This window comes from Sphaerodactylus townsendi, linkage group LG03 (assembly GCF_021028975.2).
Source record: "Sphaerodactylus townsendi isolate TG3544 linkage group LG03, MPM_Stown_v2.3, whole genome shotgun sequence".
Classification (NCBI taxonomy): Eukaryota; Metazoa; Chordata; class Lepidosauria; order Squamata; family Sphaerodactylidae; genus Sphaerodactylus; species Sphaerodactylus townsendi.
In genome coordinates this window covers 19,739,150-19,758,748 of record NC_059427.1, presented here as the reverse complement: position 1 = coordinate 19,758,748, position 19,599 = coordinate 19,739,150, and the positions used below count along the sequence as shown (strand labels likewise).

The 19,599-nt window shown below is 47.6% G+C and overlaps 1 protein-coding gene across 1 annotated transcript; it reads right to left on the bottom strand.

The window, feature by feature from the left end:
• Positions 1–921: 921 nt before the first annotated feature.
• LOC125427733 (C-type lectin domain family 2 member D-like) lies at positions 922–17,195 on the bottom strand. Its single transcript, XM_048487286.1, has 5 exons — positions 16,915–17,195; positions 7,623–7,792; positions 4,564–4,665; positions 1,057–1,244; positions 922–942 (listed from the first exon to the last, which is right to left on the bottom strand). The coding sequence occupies exons 2-5, from the start codon at positions 7,741–7,743 to the stop codon at positions 922–924; spliced, it is 432 nt and encodes a 143-aa protein (XP_048343243.1). The 5' UTR covers positions 7,744–7,792; positions 16,915–17,195.
• Positions 17,196–19,599: the final 2,404 nt, after the last annotated feature.

Here is a 19,599-nt window from a genome sequence, read left to right as displayed (position 1 = left end):
GGGGGTGGGGGGGGGGGGGGGTGGGGGGGGGGGGGGGTGGGGGGGGGGGGGGGTGGGGGGGGGGGGGGGTGGGGGGGGGGGGGGGTGGGGGGGGGGGGGGGTGGGGGGGGGGGGGGGTGGGGGGGGGGGGGGGTGGGGGGGGGGGGGGGTGGGGGGGGGGGGGGGTGGGGGGGGGGGGGGGTGGGGGGGGGGGGGGGTGGGGGGGGGGGGGGGTTGGGGGCGGGGGCGGTTGGGGGGGGGGGTGGTTGGTGGAGGGGCGGGTGGTGGGGGGGGGGGTTGGGGGGGGGGGCGTGGGGTGGGTGGGGGGGGGGGGGGGGGGAGGGGGGGGTTGGGGCGGGGGGGGGGGGGGTGGCCGGAGGGAGGGGGGGTGGGGGGGAGGGGCCGTGGTGTGGGGGGGGGGGGGGGTGGGGGGGGGGGGGGGGGGGGGGGGGGGGGGGGGGGGGGGGGGGGGGGGGGGGGGGGGGGGGGGGGGGGGGTGGGGTAAAACATGACTCACATAAAAGGGGAATGAATTGTTTGCTGCACTTTTCTATACTTTCAGTTATTTTAGTGAGAGCTGAGATAAATCAGGTGGCATCCATAGTATTTTCATTCAAATTCGTATATTACATTTGGAAAACCTCCAGACTTTCAAACTGAGCTGGTTTCAGGTTTTGGGGGTCCCTTGGCAGAATGCCCAGGGGCCAGGGATCCTGCTTTCTCCCCCCAATATCTTCCTTCAAGCCAACACACCCACCCACCTGTATTCTTCCTTCCAATAGCTGTTCATGAGTGGTCCTACTGCCTATGTATCTCTTTTCTGATGGTGATGAGCAGTGTGTATAGGTAGGAACATCACTACGGTGCCTGCCTGAAGTGCCACCATTGTGCCTCACCTGCAGGCCCTTCCCTATCAGCATGTGGGTGGGGGTGGGGGTCCACTTACTGTCCCATCTCACTAGCCTTTCATTCAAAAACAGCAAATCCCACATACACACCACCAGCTCTAACATTCTTATGCTTTGTCAATATTCTAGTAAAGATGGCTGAAAAGCACAGTGCACGTCTTCCCCTCACCATTTCTTTATCTGTTTCAACAAATGAGAGGGCGGCTCCCAGCGAGGCACAGTTTTGACGGCTAGAAAGCCAGTCTGCTTCTTCTTCAGAGAAGTAGTAGCATTTCCCCAGGTATCCAATCCATCCATCAGGGCAGGAGGCATAAGTGAGGATCTCCTCAGAAACTGAAGACAGTTTTGAAGCTGTGACTGAGCGAGTAGAAGACAAAGAGACCAATCAACACAAACCCAGTGTGGCGTAGTGGTTAAGAGCTGATGCACTCTAATCTGGAGAACCGGGTTTGGTTCCCTGATCTGCCACTTGAGCTATGGAGGCTTATCTGGTGAACCAGATTAGCTTGTGCATTCCAACACATGCAGCTGGGTGACTTTGGCCTTGTCACAGCTCTTCGGAGCTCTCTCAGCCCCATCTACTTCACAGGGTGTTTGTTGTGAGGAAGAAAGGGAAAGGAGATTATAAGCCCCTTTGAGTCTCCTTACAGGGCAGAAAGGGAGGATATAAATCTAAACTCTTCTTCTTTTCATAAACACTTAAAAACAATTGTTACACCGGGGTGCTGTGTGGTTTCCGGGCTGTATGGCCGTGTTCTAGCAGCATTCTCTCCTGACGTTTCGCCTGCATCTGTGGCTGGCATCTTCAGAGGATCTGATGGTGAAGATGCCAGCCACAGATGCAGGCAAAACGTCAGGAGAGAATGCTGCTAGAACACGGCCATACAGCCCGGAAACCACACAGCACCCCAGTGATTCCGGCCGTGAAAGCCTTCGACAATAAATTGTTACACCACTTTGAATCTGAGAACTACATACCCCATGGATAAGGTATATTCGAGCACAGCAAAGATTAAAGAAATGATATCTTGTTTCAGGGCAAAAGTGACCAACGTGGCCTGCTTCCCCCTGCCAGCAAGAAAGGGGTCCTAAAACATAGATGTGTGTGTTTATACTGGACACGCATGCATACGCACACACAAACACTGCGTTCGGTTGCTGAGTCCAATGAATGAGCAATACATACAAGTGTGTTTGTGAAGCACAACTTAAAATATTATCATTCTGCTTCCAGTGCTCACATACCTTTGATTGCACTATGGGGGTTGGCGACAAGCAGCCCTAATAACTCAGACAGACGTGATCTCCTCAGAGACTGGCATTTACTCAGGGCTGATCAAGGCCAGTATTTGGATGGGATGCTACCAAGGAAGAAGGGCACTGCTATGGAGGGCAGGCGATGGGAAACCTCCTCTGCACATCTCTTGCCTTGAAAACTCCATCATGGTTGCCATGAGGTATTTGAGACTTTAACTTATATGGGGAGGGATGGGGACTGCAACCAAATATATAGGAAGAAAAAAATAAGAGGGTATGAGCAGCTCTGCATTACTGGAAAGCAAAGACAAGTAGACAATGCAACTGTAAAACAGAGAGTGGTGCTGTTGGAAGCAAAATTGCTGCTGAGCTACCTGGCCCAGGGCTGATCAGATACCAGGGAGAGCCCAGGGACAGTGGGCGACTTATGCATCAATAATGGAAACCATTGGTGCCTGCAGGGGGTGCATTTTTAGACATATCAGCACTAAAATTTCAGCATATCATCAGGAGACTGTCCTTATGCTACCCCCCAAGTTTGGTGAGGTTTGGTTCAAGGAGTCCAAAGTTATGGACTCCCAAAGGGGGTGCCCCATCCCCCATTGTTTCCAATGGGAGCTAATCCCCAAATTGCGTGCCCTATGCAGCCCTTTGTCTGGAGTTAGGTCAAAACTCCTTGGAATCAGCTGCTTGGCTAAGGGCTTTTAGATTCTGGCTGCAAATTCATTTTCTCTTGGACTGTAATTCCCTGGTTCACCGTCTGCTCTCTGACACCCATTCCAACCCCTGGTTTTCCATAATTGAAGAAAAAATAGCCTCTATTGGACTGTCAGTGGATTCACTTTGCCCTTTGTCCTATTCAGAAGCTTATAGAAAATTAAAAGGTCAACTATTGGATAGGAGTTCTCTACCCTAATCACCGCAGCCAAGAAAACATGCTCCCCCCTGTATTTTTCTCTCCCATTTGAACGGGCCACTTGGCACACTACCTGTATTGCTTAATAAACCCTGCTCAAAGGAGAGCCATAATGCTTGCCAGGTTTAATGTTATGCCTTCTGCCTTGTTACATGGCAGATTTAATAAGCAAGAAAAGGCTAAAAGATTATGCCCATGTAATGATGGCTCAGTTGAATCTCTGGCCCACCAATTACTACACTGTCTCAGATTCAAGGAAATCAGATCCAAATATGTGAATCTTACTACTTTACATTTACCAGATCTCCCCGATTTAATTAGATTACGCTACTTGTTGGACAATCCTGATCCTTCTCTCTGCATGATAGTGGCAGACTTTCTCCTGGAAATTACTAAACGCCAGTAGATTTCCTTCGACCTAACTTTAATTTCCTGTATTTTATATGCTTCTTAATCCGTTTTTATTATTGTTGTACTGTTGTCTTTGCCAATAAAGGCTTGCAATGGGAGCGAATAGGAGATGGGGGCTACAGTTTTGAGGGTCCATAACTTTGGCCCCCCTGAACCAAACTGCACCAAACCTGGGGAGTATCATCAGGGCAGTCTCCTGATGAGACCCTGAAAGTTTTGAGACTGTGCCTTCAGAAAGTTCCCCCCCCCCAAGCCTGCAACCCCCATTGACAGCAATACAGAAAACTCAATGCAGAACAAAGATTCTTGGGCAAATTTCTGGGATGTTTCTGAAGGGGGCACATTTTTGGATGTATCAGCACCAAAATGTCAGGATATCATCTGGAAACGGTCCTGATGGGACCCCCCCCCCCCAAAAAAAAAGTTTGGTGCAGTTTGGTTTAGGGGGAGATGGGGGCTACCCTTTTGAGGGTCCATAACTTTGGACCCCCTGAACCAAACTGCACCAAACCTTGGGGGTGCCATCATGACAGTCTCCCTGAAATGTTGGTGCTGATACGTCCAAGAATGCCCTCCCTGCAAGAACATCCCGAAATTTGCCCAAGAATCTTTGTTCTACATTGGGTTTTCTGCATTGCTGTCAATGGGGGTTGCAGGCTGGGGTGGGGCACATTTCTGAAGGCACAGTCTCAAAACTTTCAGGGTCTCATTAGGAGACTGCCCTAAACACAGAGTGCTCACCGGGCAGAACACAGAGTGCGCACCGGGGCAGAAAACACAGAGTGCGCACCGGGCGCACTCTGGCCCAGCTATGCCTCTGCTACACATATTTGCAAGAATTTCTCTTTCCAAACAAACTCAAGAAACCTCAAGCTCAAGATGCCAAATGCACAGTTTCATGGGCAGTATCCATTTGCAAAATCAGCTGGTTTCTCAGTCCAGCAGACTTAGAAGCGGAAGACTAAGAATTAGAAATTTAAGCATTCAATAAAACATTCCCTAGAGCATAATCTCTGAGCGACCCATGTTAGAAATGGAATTTATATTCCTTTTTCCACAGTGGGAGCTTGAAATATCGAAACTAAAACTCACCTGCCAGAAGAATTCCCAAGACAATCACAACAAGCAAGAAGAACAGGATAATGACTAAGCTTTTCGTACGATTCAAATTGTTCCTGGACAAAACCTGGTAATCTAAGAAACAAAACAACATTAATATTCTTCGAGTTGCTCAGAGAAAGATACCTGTGGGAAGCTCATTCAATGTCAAAGAAGATATTTTAGAAGAAGAAGAGTTTGGATTTATATCCCCCCTTTCTCTCCTGTAGGAGACTCAAAGGGGCTTACAATCTCCTTGCCCTTCCCCCCTCACAACAAACACCCTGTGAGGTGGGTGGGGCTGAGAGAGCTCCGAAAAGCTGTGACTAGCCCAAGGTCACCCAGCTGGCGTGTGTGGGAGTGCACAGGCTAATCTGAATTCCCCAGATCAGCCTCCACAGCTCAGGCGGCAGAGCTGGGAATCAAACCCAGTTCCTTCAGATTAGAATGCACCTGCTCTTAGCCACTACGCCAAATACCTACCAAAAGTACTTAGATGTGAGCGGTGGAACGCCTTAATTCAGCTGAAACAACCTGGATGCCTTCTTCCTATGATCTGAACACCTAAATACCACTTGTATTGAGTGTTATAGTTCTTTTGCCACTTATGACAATTCTGACCAGCCCAACCTGTGCCTGTGCAGGTCAGCCATTACTTTTCTTCACCTAGCCCTGCAACTAGCATAGCAACACATGTTTGTCCACTAATATTCCTATTGATCTAAAGCACAGTGCCCAGATGTTTTTCCTTTTGTCTTGCTAGCCACTTTGATTATCCTTATGGATTGCCTGTGTTGTGTAGGGGTGAGAGTGTCACACTAGGATCTGGGAGACCCAGGTGTGAATCCCTGCTCTGTTATGGAACCTCACTGGCGAACTTGGGCCTGTTGTTCCCTCAGCCTTCCTCACAGGGTTGTTGTTGTGAGTTGTTGTGAGGGGAGAATGATGTTTAAACCATTGTGGGTCCCCATTCGAGACACAAAGGCATATTAATATAGAGCTATTATGGGGAGAAAGGTGAAATAAAAACCACTTAAACATTAAAAACACAAAACGGGGCATGGCACGTGGTACATCAAAGTCAGTCACAGGATCCATAACAATTCTGGCTCCATCGATCAATCATAAAATTCTTCCAGATAGAATTGGCTCTAATATATATAATTTTATAAATTGATTTTCTCGAAATAATTATGCAGAAGATAGTAAACAAAAATAAAACCCAAGAAAAATAACACAAGAATAATAAACAGAAAAATACTTAATCATAAAACTAAAACACAACAGCAGAATGGAAGTTAATATTCTAACAAACTGACTTATAGTCATAACACCACTTTGAGAGAGCCTTCTATCTTCTTTCATCCAATCTAGCATTCTGTTCTTAAATGATTTCATTAGCACCCATAGATATTGATTGACTGATTGATTTTATATTCACATTTATATCCCACCCTCCCCAGCAGGGCTCAGGGGGGCAAACAGCATAATTATCAAAGCAATCATCAATTAACAAATATTTATAACCTTAACCATTAATATATTTATGTTATTGATTCAGCCTCATACTGAAAAAAAAGCTTCCCACTTCTCACTGAACTCAAATTTTGACTTTTGGTTTACAAAATTTGTCAGTTTTGCCATTGTAGCATATTCTGTTACTTTGCCCTCCGAAGTTTGCATATCTGGGCAAGTCTCAGTCTGCCAGCTAACCCAGACAGAATTGACTCTCATCAACCTTCTGATCCTAATATTTTTTAAAGTCTGCCTAACTGAGACTGGCTACACTCATTCACAAAAGCGGGCTCTAATCCAGAACAGTTTATGCCAGAATAAAAATGTGTTGTATCGTCAATGGCTTTCATGGCCAGAATCAATTGGCTGTTGTGGGTTTTCCGGGCTGTGTGGCCGTGATCTGGTAGTTCTTGCTCCTAACATTTCGCCGCATCTATGGCTGGCATTTTCAGAGACACGTCACGGTTAGATGTGTTCCTCTTTGTGGTGCTCGCTGCCTTTTCAGCCACAATACTCGTAAACTTAGGGATGCCACCCTCCAGGTAGGACCTGGAGATCCCCCAGAATTATCTTTGGCAGTGGCATTCCTGCCTAGGGACAGGGGGTACCCTATGTCCCCGGGCGCCCCCCGTTTGGTCACATGGGGGGCGGCGCCAACATTTCAGGGTCGTTTGTGTGTTTTTAAATTTTTTAAGTGTTTTTTTCACGTTCCAGCCTGCAGGGGGCACATTTTTAAGGCTAGCAGCACCAGAATTTCAGGGTACCATCCAGAGACTGTCCTGCTGATACCACCCAAATTTGGTGATGTTTGGTTAAGGGGAAGCAACGTTATGGACCCCCAAAGGAGGTGCCCCCATCCCCATTGTTTTCAATGGGAGCTAACCTGAGATGGGGGCTACACATTTGAAGGACCATAACTTTGGTCCCCCTGAACATAACTTCACCAAACTTGGGTGGCATCATAAGAATAGTTAAGAGATGATACCCTGAAAATATGGTATCCCAACCTGGATCTGGTAACCCTATGTCCGGTAGGGGGACCTGACAACCCTACTTAAGATTGACATTCACTCCCTTTTGAAAACTCTTCAGACTCCATCTGAGTTGTGGGTGTTTGCCACAAGATCAGGACTGGGGGGGGGGGGGTCCAATCCCACCTCTCTAATCCAGGTTCTTTCCAATCCAGACACTCCAAACTGCTGAGTTCTCAAAGACTTTATTGCAAATAGAAAATAGCAAAAAGGTTTCTCTTACATTGATCTCTCAGCAATGCGCCGTCCCAGCCTGGTTTATTTGTTCAAACCGAGCAACCTAAGGGTGAGAGATGCTCTCTCTTGCCTAGCCCGTAGCAGAATCTTTTTCTTTGTCTCACTTTGCTTCTCGGGTAACTTCCATTTCCTGACATGTGCTTCAGAATAACCCTTTGATCAGTTTGGTTTCTCTGAAGTTCAAAGGTTTTAACAGGCTGGTGTGACTTTCTTGTTCCTGTAGCCTGAACCAACTCATCACAGTGTTCCACCTCTTTCCTAACACATTACCTTTCTTTGCTTTATCACAGGCAACATACTCAATGAATTCATCTCCCCGATGTTCTGTTCCTTGACCCATCTTCTTTTCACTGACAAAAGAAAGATGCTGTAGGATGCACTGATCGCTCATCAGCCTCGAGTCACCGGTTATGATTTACCACATCTAAACATGTGCCACCCTGAAACAACACAAGGTTAGGAAATTTGTTATGTGACTGATTTCCTCTAAGGGCCAAACTAGATGTGACCGTGATCGTGGACCTGACTTCTGGAAGCCACAGCCCCTTTTAAAATCTAATTATGTAATTTTAAAATGTGGTGGGCTGAGGTATTCTTATCCCCCCTACCTCCCCAAGCTTCTTCAAGTACTGAAACAGCTGAGGTGAGTCCACCATTTTGGGACTTAAAAACGCACTGGATGGGTAGGGATGTTCAGAGCACCTCAGATTGTCGTGCTGTGTTTTGCTTACAATTGCTTTAAAATGGTGGCGCCATCTAGTTTGGCTTTAATACTGGTCTTACAGAATGTCACTGTTGAAAGACAAAGTTAAGATGAACTTGGGCGCTCTCGAAAAGTGAAACTTAGGCCCTGGCATTCTACAGTGTTTTTGTTGAAACCTTTCATAAGCACCTCATAGACTTTTTAAAGAGGGACAGGTGTTGGGGAATTGTTTCCCTATTTGGGTAATAAGCAGAGTGAGAGGAAAGACCAGGAGACTTTTGCTGTGATTATAAAAAGAAACTTTACTTAACTAAATCAGGGTAGGGTACACATGGAATAAACATAACAAATCCTTACTATTCTAGTACAAACTTAGTTGCAGAACTTAGGCACATGTGAGCCCACATGTGGCCTAGGTACATTCACCTCTTAAGGTGAATCCATCTTACAGGTACAAGAAAAAGAGAATGGAGTGTGAGACAAAGAAACATAGTTAACTTTAGAACCTCTGACCTACCTGCTCTGCCTCACCTAAGCAATGTCGGATTAACTGCCCAATGACTCATCAATGAATTGATAGCAAGACACTGACCTCACTAGCTAATTAACATGCACACAGTTAACCCCTTGTTGTCAGGATTGTGACAGACACTTGCAAATCCTAACAACAGGCTACATTGCACATGCAAACAATATTCAGCCAACCAAGTAAACAAAGAAAAGAAAAGAAGGTTCTCGCCCATTATGTTCTTCCGGGAGTCCAACAGATACTACCTCCCAACTGCTTAGAGACAATTGGATGCCTACATCTCGCCCCCCCCCCCCCCCCCCCCGCATTTTGGTTCAATCCAAAATGCTGCACACACTGTGGATGCACATTCAGAAACCTTGACAGTCCCTCTCTATCACAAAGCACCTGAGATGGGGGTGCTGAGTGCCAGCTTGTAGTGGGATTCTGGGGATCTCCCAAAATTATAGCTCATCTCCAGACTGCAGTTCTCCTGGAGAAAATGGATGCTAAGAAGAAGAAGAAGAAGAAGAAGAAGAAGAAGAAGAAGAAGAAGAAGAAGAAGAAGAAGAAGAAGAAGAAGAAGAAGAAGAAGAGTTTAGATTTATATCCCCCCTTTCTCTCCTGCAGGAGACTCAAAGGGGCTGACAATCTCCTTGCCCTTCCCCCCTCACAACAAACACCCTGTGAGGTAGGTGGGGCTGAGAGAGCTCCCAGAAGCTGTGACTAGCCCATGGTCACCCAGCTGGCGTGTGTGGGAGCCTTTGACAATACACAAATTAACCCTTTGGAAGTAAGGGTCTGCAACTGAGAAAAGCGGGGTTTAAATCCAAACTCTTCTCCTTCTAATTGTTGTAAATTAACATGCAATATAAAATATTTCATCAATCCTTTAGATAGGAAACAATACAAGTTATATATAAAAGATTTCATAACAAACACACATACACATCCGTATGTACATATAACTTGTGTTGAGTTACATCATCCAATCCTCCTGTAGTAAATGTTATGTTGGAAAAACAAGGAACCTAAAAACATAGATAGGATTGCTAACTCTGATTTTGGAAATATCTGGAGAATGGGGACTGAAGAGAATGGGAAGGGAGAGACTTCAGTACCTTACAACAGTGGTGGCGAACCTATGGCACGGGTGCCAGAGGTGGCACTCAGAGTCCTTTCTGTGGGCACGCGTGCACAGAGTTCATCATGTGGGAGGGGTGGAAAATCACCCCCCCAAACACCCCTAGGCTGGCCTGGGCATGATCCTTTACCTGGGAGTATGCTTCGATTGCTTGCACAGCAATGGGGCTTTACTTGCAGAGTAAACCCTCCTAGGGGTGCGTGATTAGATCCATTCGAGGCGTTTGCACAGTGGGTTCACCAAGCTTACGCCGGTAACGTCAGCCTCCAGGGCCAACTGTTTTTTTTCTAAACTTCAAACCTCAGTGTTCGAGTTTAAAATGACATTAGTTGGCACTTTGCGATAAATAAGTGGGTTTTGGGTTGCAATTTGGGCACTCGGTCTCGAAAAGGTTCGCCATCACTGCCTTATAATGTCATAGCGCCCACCTTCCTGGGTGGCCATTTGTTCCAGGTGAACTGATTGGTCGCCTGGAAATCAATTGTAGCAGTGGATGCTTTCCAGCCACCCAGGTTGGAAATCTTACAGGTGAAACATAAAAGCTGATATTAAATTGAAAATGCTCTATTGGCTAACACTTCACTGAAAACAATTTGTGTATTGTAGAAGGCTTCCAAGGCCAAAATCAACTGGCTGTTGTGGGTTTTGTTGGCTGTGTAGCCACAGCCTGGTAACTTTTGCTCCTAACATTTCGCCCGCATCTGGGGAGAAGAAAGATTCTTCGTAAATTGAGCCAAACCTGTTGGCTGCTGGACAGTTTATCTAATCTCTCTCATGTGTGGGTTTTTTCTCTCTCTCCCTGGAGTGCAGCGGATCACCTAAATACCAGTTGCTTGGAAAGTGAAACATGCAGATGCGCCCAAGTCACATATCAATCAAGCATGCAATTAAAAACAGATACTTAGGAGCAGAGCTAACTGCAGTTGACAGATGGCTTGATTAATAACTGCAATCCACCCCTGTTAGAAGTGAAGTCACACCATTTCCCAGAAAGGCAGAACACTTTCAGTTTTGCACCAAGCCCCCTCCCTCCCCCACAGGGAGCCTATTAAAGGCTTACAACATTTATAGCAGCATAAGCGCACGGCTGTCAGTGCATTCAGCTATTTGCATTTTCCAAAACTACTGAATTAGGACCTACTAAGTTCAAGACTATTCCCCACCCCACCCTCCAGATCTTTATCTGGGACTTCTCCCTCACTATGAGTGTAAATATACTGCAGATCCGTCTGTAACCTCCTGTAGTATTTTAAGTTTGGGTTCATGTTCATCATCCTCTTGTCATTATTACAGTTATATTTATAAACCACTCTCCCCTGTTGAACAGGGCTCAGAGTGGTGGACATCAATGCAGAGGTGGGATCCAGCAGGTTCTCACAGGTTCCCGAGAGTAGGTTACTAATTATTTGTGTGTGCTGAGAGGGGGTTACTAATTGGTGATTTTGCCACGTGATTTTTGCCTTAGTTACGCCCCTCCTCTCAGCAGTAGCGCACAGAACTGGAAGCAGTCTAGCAGGAGGTGCACCGGCGTGCGTGGCAGCCTGCGCCTGCGTTCATTTGTTTCTCGCCCAAGGACCGGCGCAGTGGCTGCGTCCTTGCCACAGCCCCGCCCAAGAATGCCCCGCCCCTGGAATGCCCGGCCATGCCCCTGTCGTGCCCCACCCAGCCCCATTGGCGCTACGCCACAGTTTGAATCCCACCACCATGGGAACCTGTTACTAAAATTTTTGGATCCCACCACTGCATCAATGTATATACAATTAAAATTATGCAATTAAACATATATACTTAAAAACTACAGTTCCCACTACATGGTGCCCTTCCCTTATATCCCTGAGGGTACGGCTAATAATCAACATAAAAGTATAAAAATAATATAAAGAACGAAAAAGAGGAGAGGCCAGCTTAGGAGGTCTACTGTGGCTGTCCTCAACCATGGGCCTCGTGGAATAACTCAGTCTTACAGGCCCTGTGAAAAGGGTCTAGTCCTGGTGGAGGGAAGTTGGACAATACCTGGGGCAGGGATCTCCTGTGAGCTATTATTAGCTGAGAATAGCACTGTCTTTTTTTAATAAATACTTTATTAAGTTTTCAAAAATACATAAAATTCAAATCACAAATCCATAAACATATGCATCATAAGTCAAAAGAAAAAATATATAAAAAGTAAGTTTAAAGGAAGAAGAGATGAGAGAAAAAAGAAACGGAAGGTAGAAAATAGAGATTATAGTTGTATCCTGTATTGCATTATCAATCTTGTAAATACAATGAAGAAACTAAATCAGCGGAACATCGAATTCATCTCTCTATCTCTCGTACAATCTATTAACCTAATATACTTATTAATGCATACTTATATAATATAAATCTATCTACTTGAAATTAGTTTCAAATGTCCGCCATTAGGTGGTTCTGGATGCCAGTCCTCCATGCTAAGGTAAGTCATAAATATGTCCCATTTAATTAATTTTCTATTGTCTGTATTTTCTTTTAATTTGTTTATTAATAAGTCCATATTTCTATATTGTACAACCTTTCCCACCCATTCCTCCAAAGATGGTAAGTATTTCGATTTCCAATATTTCGCAAGCACCATTCTGGCCGCAGTTGTTAAATAGAAGATTAAACTATTATATTTTACCAAATCATTGTTAGCATTGTCAAAAACGGCTCAGAGATATAGCTGTGGATTCTTATCAAATCTTATTCCCAACATTTCTGAGATACAATTATGTGTTTTATTCCAATATTTCTTGACCCTTTTGCATTCGCACCATAAGTGGAAGAAAGATCCGTCCTTTCCCCCGCATTTCCAACGATTTGGAGAGCAAGTCTTATAAATGTTTGATAGTGACAATGGAGTCAAATACCAATGCTAAAAGTATGTTTTCTCTTAGTTCAGTGCTGATAGACCGACCAGAAGTCCACTGAGTATAGCACTCTCTGAGGGGCATACTGGGAGAGGCGGTCCCGCAGATGAATGGAACTCCAGTTGACTAGGGCATAGGTGCGTAAACTTCAGCCCCTCCGGGTGTTAGCTGGACTGCAAACCATCATCCCCTGCCATGTCCATGCTGGCATGGGATGATCAGGCCATCCATCTGGAGAAACAGCGAGTTTGACACCACCTCGCGTTCAAGGGCTTTAAAGGAACTTCTTCTATCTGACAACTGATATCAAGGGTCCTCATTCACTCTGTGTGAATGGATTTCTCTTTGTATTAGATCTTAATTTCAACCAGCCCCTTTTTGAAAAATCACCCCCCCCCCACACACACACCTTTCTGTGGTGAGTATAAAAACAACCTAATAGACATGAACATACCTATCTGCCCTGTACTGGATCATATCATTGGCATGTCACGGCTGGTATTGTCTATTCGGGCTGGCTGCAACCTCTCCAGGGAGTTTGGGAGGTTACAAAACACAACCCTGGTCCTTTTTAGCAGGAAATGCCAGGGATCAAAACTGGGACTTGCTTGCACTGAGTCACAGCCCTTCCCTCATGCATCTGAGTAAGTGAGTCTGAATGACAACAGCTCAGGCTGGAATAAATTACTGATTGATCACTAAAGCCACTGGCTTGTTTTTCTTTTTTTGGAATGAGTCATACATACATTCCCAGTCAGGTTCATTGGTGAACATATAAATGGGGTGCCTTTCGTCTGGATTACATGATAGGCCTAATTTGCTCCACTGTGCAGCAGCTAGGAAGGCCCTCCACTGGGAGGCAAGAGAGAAACGTGGGTGAAGTTGAGGACTCCGGCCGCCCACTCACTGCAACTTTGAGGCCTTTCTCTGCCCACAAGCTACTGACCCTTCCACGCATGTCCCACCCCAGAAGGAGATTGGGGCAGCCCCCGCCCAGACAGGACTTTTGATTTAGGCAGGGGCTAGGAGGAGGAGGCTGTGAACAAGTCAGTGGGTGGGGCCAAAGACCCCTGACCCTGTGCCCACCAATGCTACTTGACTAGCCACCTAGGAGCAGCAGTGGCGTAGGAGGTTAAGAGCTCGTGTATCTAATCTGGAGGAACCGGGTTTGATTCCCTGCTCTGCCGCCTGAGCTGTGGAGGCTTATCTGGGGAATTCAGATTAGCCTGTGCAGTCCCACACACGCCAGCTGGGTGACCTAGGGCTAGTCACAGCTTCTCGGAGCTCTCTCAGCCCCAACTACCTCACAGGGTATTTGTTGTGAGGGGGGAAGGGCAAGGAGATTGTCAGCCCCTTTGAGTCTCCTGCAGGAGAGAAAGGGGAGATATAAATCCAAACTCTTCTTCTTCTCTCCGCCCAAGTGCAGTTTCTCCTGGCAGCTGGCCGCAAACAGACTGCAGGAGAAAGAGGTGGAGGCGGCCCTGAGGAATGCCCCCACCCGCACGCTGTTGGGATGGAAGGAGGCCATTGTGAGTCAGTGTGGTGTGGTGGTTAAGAGCAGGTGGACTCTAATCTAGAGAACTAGGTTTCATTCCCAACTCCTCCACACTAGTGACAGACTCTCATCTGGTGAACAGGATTTGTTTTCCCACTCCTACATTCCTCCTAAGTAACCTCAGGCAAGTCACAGTTCTCTCAGGACTCTCTCAGCCCCACCTATCTCACAAGGTGTCTGCTGTGTAGAGAAAAAGAGAAGGCATTTGTAAACCCCTTTGACTCTCCTTTCAGGAGAAAAAGGAGAGAGTATAAATTCAAACTCTTCTTCTTCTATTCCTCTCCCTGGGCAGCAAATTCCACAGTTGAATTACTCACTGAAGCTGATTCCGCATGGGCCAAAAACAGTGGTGTGAAAACAGTATAAACCCTTTAACACCATTTTAAACCCCTTTACACCATTTTCACACCGTTTTCACACTGCTGTTTTTGGCCCATGCGGAATCAGCCAAAGTAAAGAAGTTTTCCTTTTGTCCATTATGAACCCATTTCCCTCAGAAACATATTGGGTGTCTCTAAATTTTAAAACTGTGGGAGCAGAAGAGAAAGCTCCCTCTGTCCACTTCCTCCAGTTCATGCATAATTTTATCAGCCTCTCTCGTGTTTTGCCTTAGCCATCCAGTGGATAAGGTTGCCAGCCTCCAGGTGGAGGTACCAACCTCCAGGTGCCAACCTCCAGGTGGAGCAGCCAGGACCCCTGCGGGCTCTACAGCAGTGGTGGTGAACCTTTGGCACTCCAGTGTTTTGAACTACAGTTCCCATTAGCCCCTGCCAGCATGGCCTATTATGGCCTATTGGCCATGCTGGAAGGGGCTGATGGGAATTGTAGTCCATAACATCTGGAGTGCCAAAGGTTCGCCACCATGGTTCTACAGGGTGAACAGCCAGGTCAAGGCGCAGAGCCAGAAGAGCCCGCAGAAGCAGGCCGTGCATCCGGCCCTGCTTCAGCCGCAGAGACTCAAGCACCTAGCTCACCTGAGCCCACACGTCAGCAAAAGCGGGAGAGGGAGTTGTTGCGCGTTAAACGAATGTTTTAATTTACACAACGTCTTGGGCAATGAAGCAATTTTAGTCAGGTGGCCACTGTGCCTCTGTTCAGTTGCTGGCATTTATAAATGTTTCAGAGAATAAACAGGGCATCCTTTTTTAAGCACAGGGTTTGGAAGCATGCCCGACGAACAGAGCACAGAAAAATAAGACATCCCCTGAAAATAAGACATTGCGCATCTTTGGGAGCCAAAATTTATATAAGACGCTGTCTTATTTTCGGGGAAATACGGTATATCGAAAAGCAGCTACATTGACAGGGGTGCATCTCAAGTCACCCAGATACAATCACCATCTATTTTATAAAGCCCCGGTCTGGAGTTAGAAATGCACCTCAACCAGCTAGGTGCCACCCCTAACAGCTTCGAGGGTCCTGATGACAATGGCAGACCACCTACTGCAGTGATGGCGAACCCTTTTGAGACCGAGTGCCCAAATTGCAACCCAAACCCCACTGATTTATCACAAAGTGCCAACCCGGCAATTTAACCTGAATGCTGAGGTTTTAGTTTAGAAAAAACGGTTGGCTCCCTCTTTCTCTGCCCCACCCACTCGAGCAGGGGCCAGCCTGCTCTAGCCTCCAGCAAGTCCCACGTGCACCGCTCTGTGCCTCTCTAGCATCTCTGCCTCCTCTGCACGCCCCCCCCCCTCGAGCAGCAGCCACCCGGAGCACAGGCACCAGGCCCGCCAGCCGAGTCCTCCCTGCTCACCGTGGTGGACACACATCATGCTCAGTGGCCCAGGCCAGCCTAGATGTCTGTGTGTGGGGGGTGATTTTCCACCCCCACATGATGAACTGTGTGCGCGTGCCCACAGAGAGGGCTCCGAGTGCCACTTCGGGCACTCGTGCCATAGGTTCGCCATCACTGACCTACTGAATGTCTCCAGTCTTGAACCCCACCCCCACCAGCAGCAGGGATCAGTTGTCCCCGTGAAGAGGGAGGGGGAAGGGAGGCAATTGCATTCCCCATGTGACAAACCCACATTCTACCACGCAGTGCATGCTCCTTAGCACTAGTCCTAACTAAGCTGAGCTCAACTTTTAAACTATTTGAAAGCCTCTACTCAAAACATATCCTCCCATCCTACAAAGGTCGTACTTACTCCAGGAGCCGTGGCTCCTCTCCGTGTTGCTCCACGATATGAAACAGGTAGAGCCTTCCTAAACTTACATAACAATGTAAACGGAAAGCGAAACTGCAGCGCTTCACCCCAACCGACCCGATTGCTTGGAAGTCATTTGCAAGCTGATTTTCGTTTCCCTGTAAGCTAGAAACCGAACGATAATTGCTGAAACAGAAGTGAAGTCTAAAGCGGAGCATAATTTGACTCGACTCCGCACTCTGGGGGCCGGTCCGTGATGTCCCTGCGCGGCTTTTCAACTACTCTCCGGCTCTGCAGTGACTCTCCACCAGCCTCGCCTCCCTCACAGGGTTGTTGTGAACGACGCCTGCGGGAGCTAGGACCAGGCACGCCTTGGAACGGGCGGGAGGAAAATGCGCGAGCTACGAATCCCTTGTTTTTGTCCCGTTTGCTGCTTGCTCTGTTGCAGCTTTTCAACCTCGGGAGAGAGGACTGAAAAGTGCAGTCAACGCGTGTTTAGAGAAATGCAAAAATCTCTGCAATGCTTCCTGTGCAGGGTTCAGCTTGTGGACAGCGGGCAAGAGTTCCTTTTAGCTGTCTCGTCGGGGAGCCTTTAATCGAGAACATTTTGGGAGGGAAATGAAGCCACTCACCTTCCCAGCCTGTCTCCAGCAGCTATCTTCAGACTCCTATTCAGGGGCATGGGCTACCCGGCTGCCTGTCCCGGTAACCTCTACCCATTCAATGGCCCCCGGCGGGGAACACGACCTGGTTTGCAAAGTTGCGGACCTCCAGGTTAGTAGAGCTGCAAGAAGGGAGCTCCCCAGCCCCCGGTCTGTCTAGCTGCCAGGTTGGCAGCTCCTCTGTTGTTGTGGGGCGTAACCAACGAGTCTTCTTGTCACCGGCTGTGTCCGCCCACACCCTCCCCATCTCTATTAGCTGAGCTCCACCGCTGATTCCAGGACAAGTCGAGCAACCTGTTCTTGGGAGGAGGACTCATCCCCACCCGTCCCTAGGGCATGGCCACGCCTCTCCAAGGCCCGCCCCTGGCCTAGCACTTATAAAAGCAGCTCTTCGAGACCAGGGAGGGCAGACTCCCCTGTCCCACCCCCCACCAGCTGGCAGTTCCTTCTGCCCTCCCCTCTGGGCAGAGGCATAGCTAGGGAAAATGGCACATGGTGCGAAATCTGAGATTTGCGCCCCCCCCCGCCCCCGCCACTGTGATGCTGGAATCCATCCCCAAACAGTATCACTTTCAATGGTGTTTAAACTAGAGAGCCCAAATTCTCCTTTTAAATCAACCTTAAAGGGAGAATCTGGGGACCCCAGTTAAAACAACATTGAAAGTGATGCTGTTGTGGGGTGGATTATCCCCCACCCTGAAACAGCATCACTTTCAATGTGGCGTAGTGGTTAAGAGCAGGTGCATTCTAATCTGGAGGAACCGGGTTTGATTCCCTGCTCTGCCACTTGAGCTGTAGAGGCTTATCTGGGGAATTCAGATTAGCCTGTGCACTCCCACACACGCCAGCTGGGTGACCTTGGGCTAGTCACAGCTTTTCAGAGCTCTCAGCCCCACCCACCTCACAGGGTGTTTGTTGTAAGGGAGAAAGGGCAAGGAGATTGTAAACTCCTTTGAGTCTCCTACAGGAGAGAAAGGGGCCATATAAATCCAAACTCCTCTTCTTCTTCTTCTAAACTGAGGACCTCAGATTCTCCCTTTTAATCCATGTCGGAGGGGGTGGATTTAAAAGGAGAATCTGGGGAAATTTGGGGGGGTGCCTGCTGTCAGGGGTGCAATTGTTAAGATAGAAGCACCAAACTTTCAGGGTATCATAAGAACATAAGAACATGCCAGCTGGATCAGACCAGAGTCCATCTAGTCCAGCTCTCTGCTACTCACAGTGGCCCACCAGGTGCCTTTGGGAGCTCACATGCAGGAGGTGAAAGCATTGGCCTTCTGCGGCTGTTGCTCCCGAGCACCTGGTCTGTTAAGGCATTTGCAATCTCAAATCAAAGAGGATCAAGATTGGTAGCCATAAATCGACTTCTCCTCCATAAATCTGTCCAAGCCCCTTTTAAAGCTATCCAGGTTAGTGGCCATCACCACCTCCTGGGCAGCATATTCCAAACACCAATCACACGTTGCGTGAAGAAGTGTTTCCTTTTATTAGTTCTAATTCTTCCCCCCAGCATTTTCAATGAATGCCCCCTGGTTCTAGTATTGTGAGAAAGAGAGAAAAATGTCTCTCTGTCAACATTTTCTACCCCATGCATAATTTTATAGACTTCAATCATATCCCCCCTCAGCCATCTCCTCTCCAAACGCTGCAGTCTCTCCTCATAGGGAAGGTGCTCCAGTCCCTCAATCATCCTTGTTGCCCTTCTCTGCACTTTTTCTATCTCCTCAATATCCTTTTTGAGATGTGGCGACCAGAACTGGACACAGTACTCCAAGTGCGGTTGCACCATGGCTTTATATAAGGGCATGACAATCTTTGCAGTTTTATTCTCAATTCCTTTCCTAATTATCCCCAGCATAGAGTTTGCCTTTTTCATAGCTGCCATGCATTGAGTTGACATTCCCATGGAACTATCAACTAAGACGCCCAAATCCCTTTCCTGGTCTGTGACTGATAGCACTGACCCTTGTAGCTTGTATGTGAAGTTTGGATTTTTTGCCCCTATTTGCATCACTTTGCATTTTGCTACATTGAACTGCATTTGCCATTTCTTAGCCCACTCACCTAATTTATTAAGGTCCGCTTGGAGCTCTTCGCAATCCTTTGTGGTGCTCACCACCCTACCTAATTTGGTATCATCTGCAAACTTGGCCACCACGCTACCCATCAGTAAGAGACTCTCCTGGTGATGCCTCCCAAGTTTGGTGAAGTTTGGTTCAGGGTGTCCAAAGTTATGGACCCTCAAAGGTGAAGCCCCCATCTCCTATTAGCTCCCATTGGAAACAATGGAGGATGGGGGCACCCCCTTTGGGAGTCTTAACCAAACCTCACCAATCCTGGGTACTATCATCAGGAGAGTCCCCCAAACAATCCCTGAAAGTTTGGTGCTGCTAGCCCAAACAATACGCCCCCTGCAGGCCAAAAACCAAAAAACACTAAAAATGTTTTAAAACCCCAAAAATGGAGGGGCGGAGCTTCGGACATGAATGGGGGGGTTTGAACCCGAGAAACCCCCCCCTTTCCTATGTCCTTGCCAAAAGGTTTTGGGGGGGCGACTCAGAGCTTACACAGTCAGTCCTTGTGTCTGGGAGTTCTAGCTTGCAACTTTTTTCATTCCCAGTCACCTGGGACCTGATTCAGTTTACGTCTGCAACG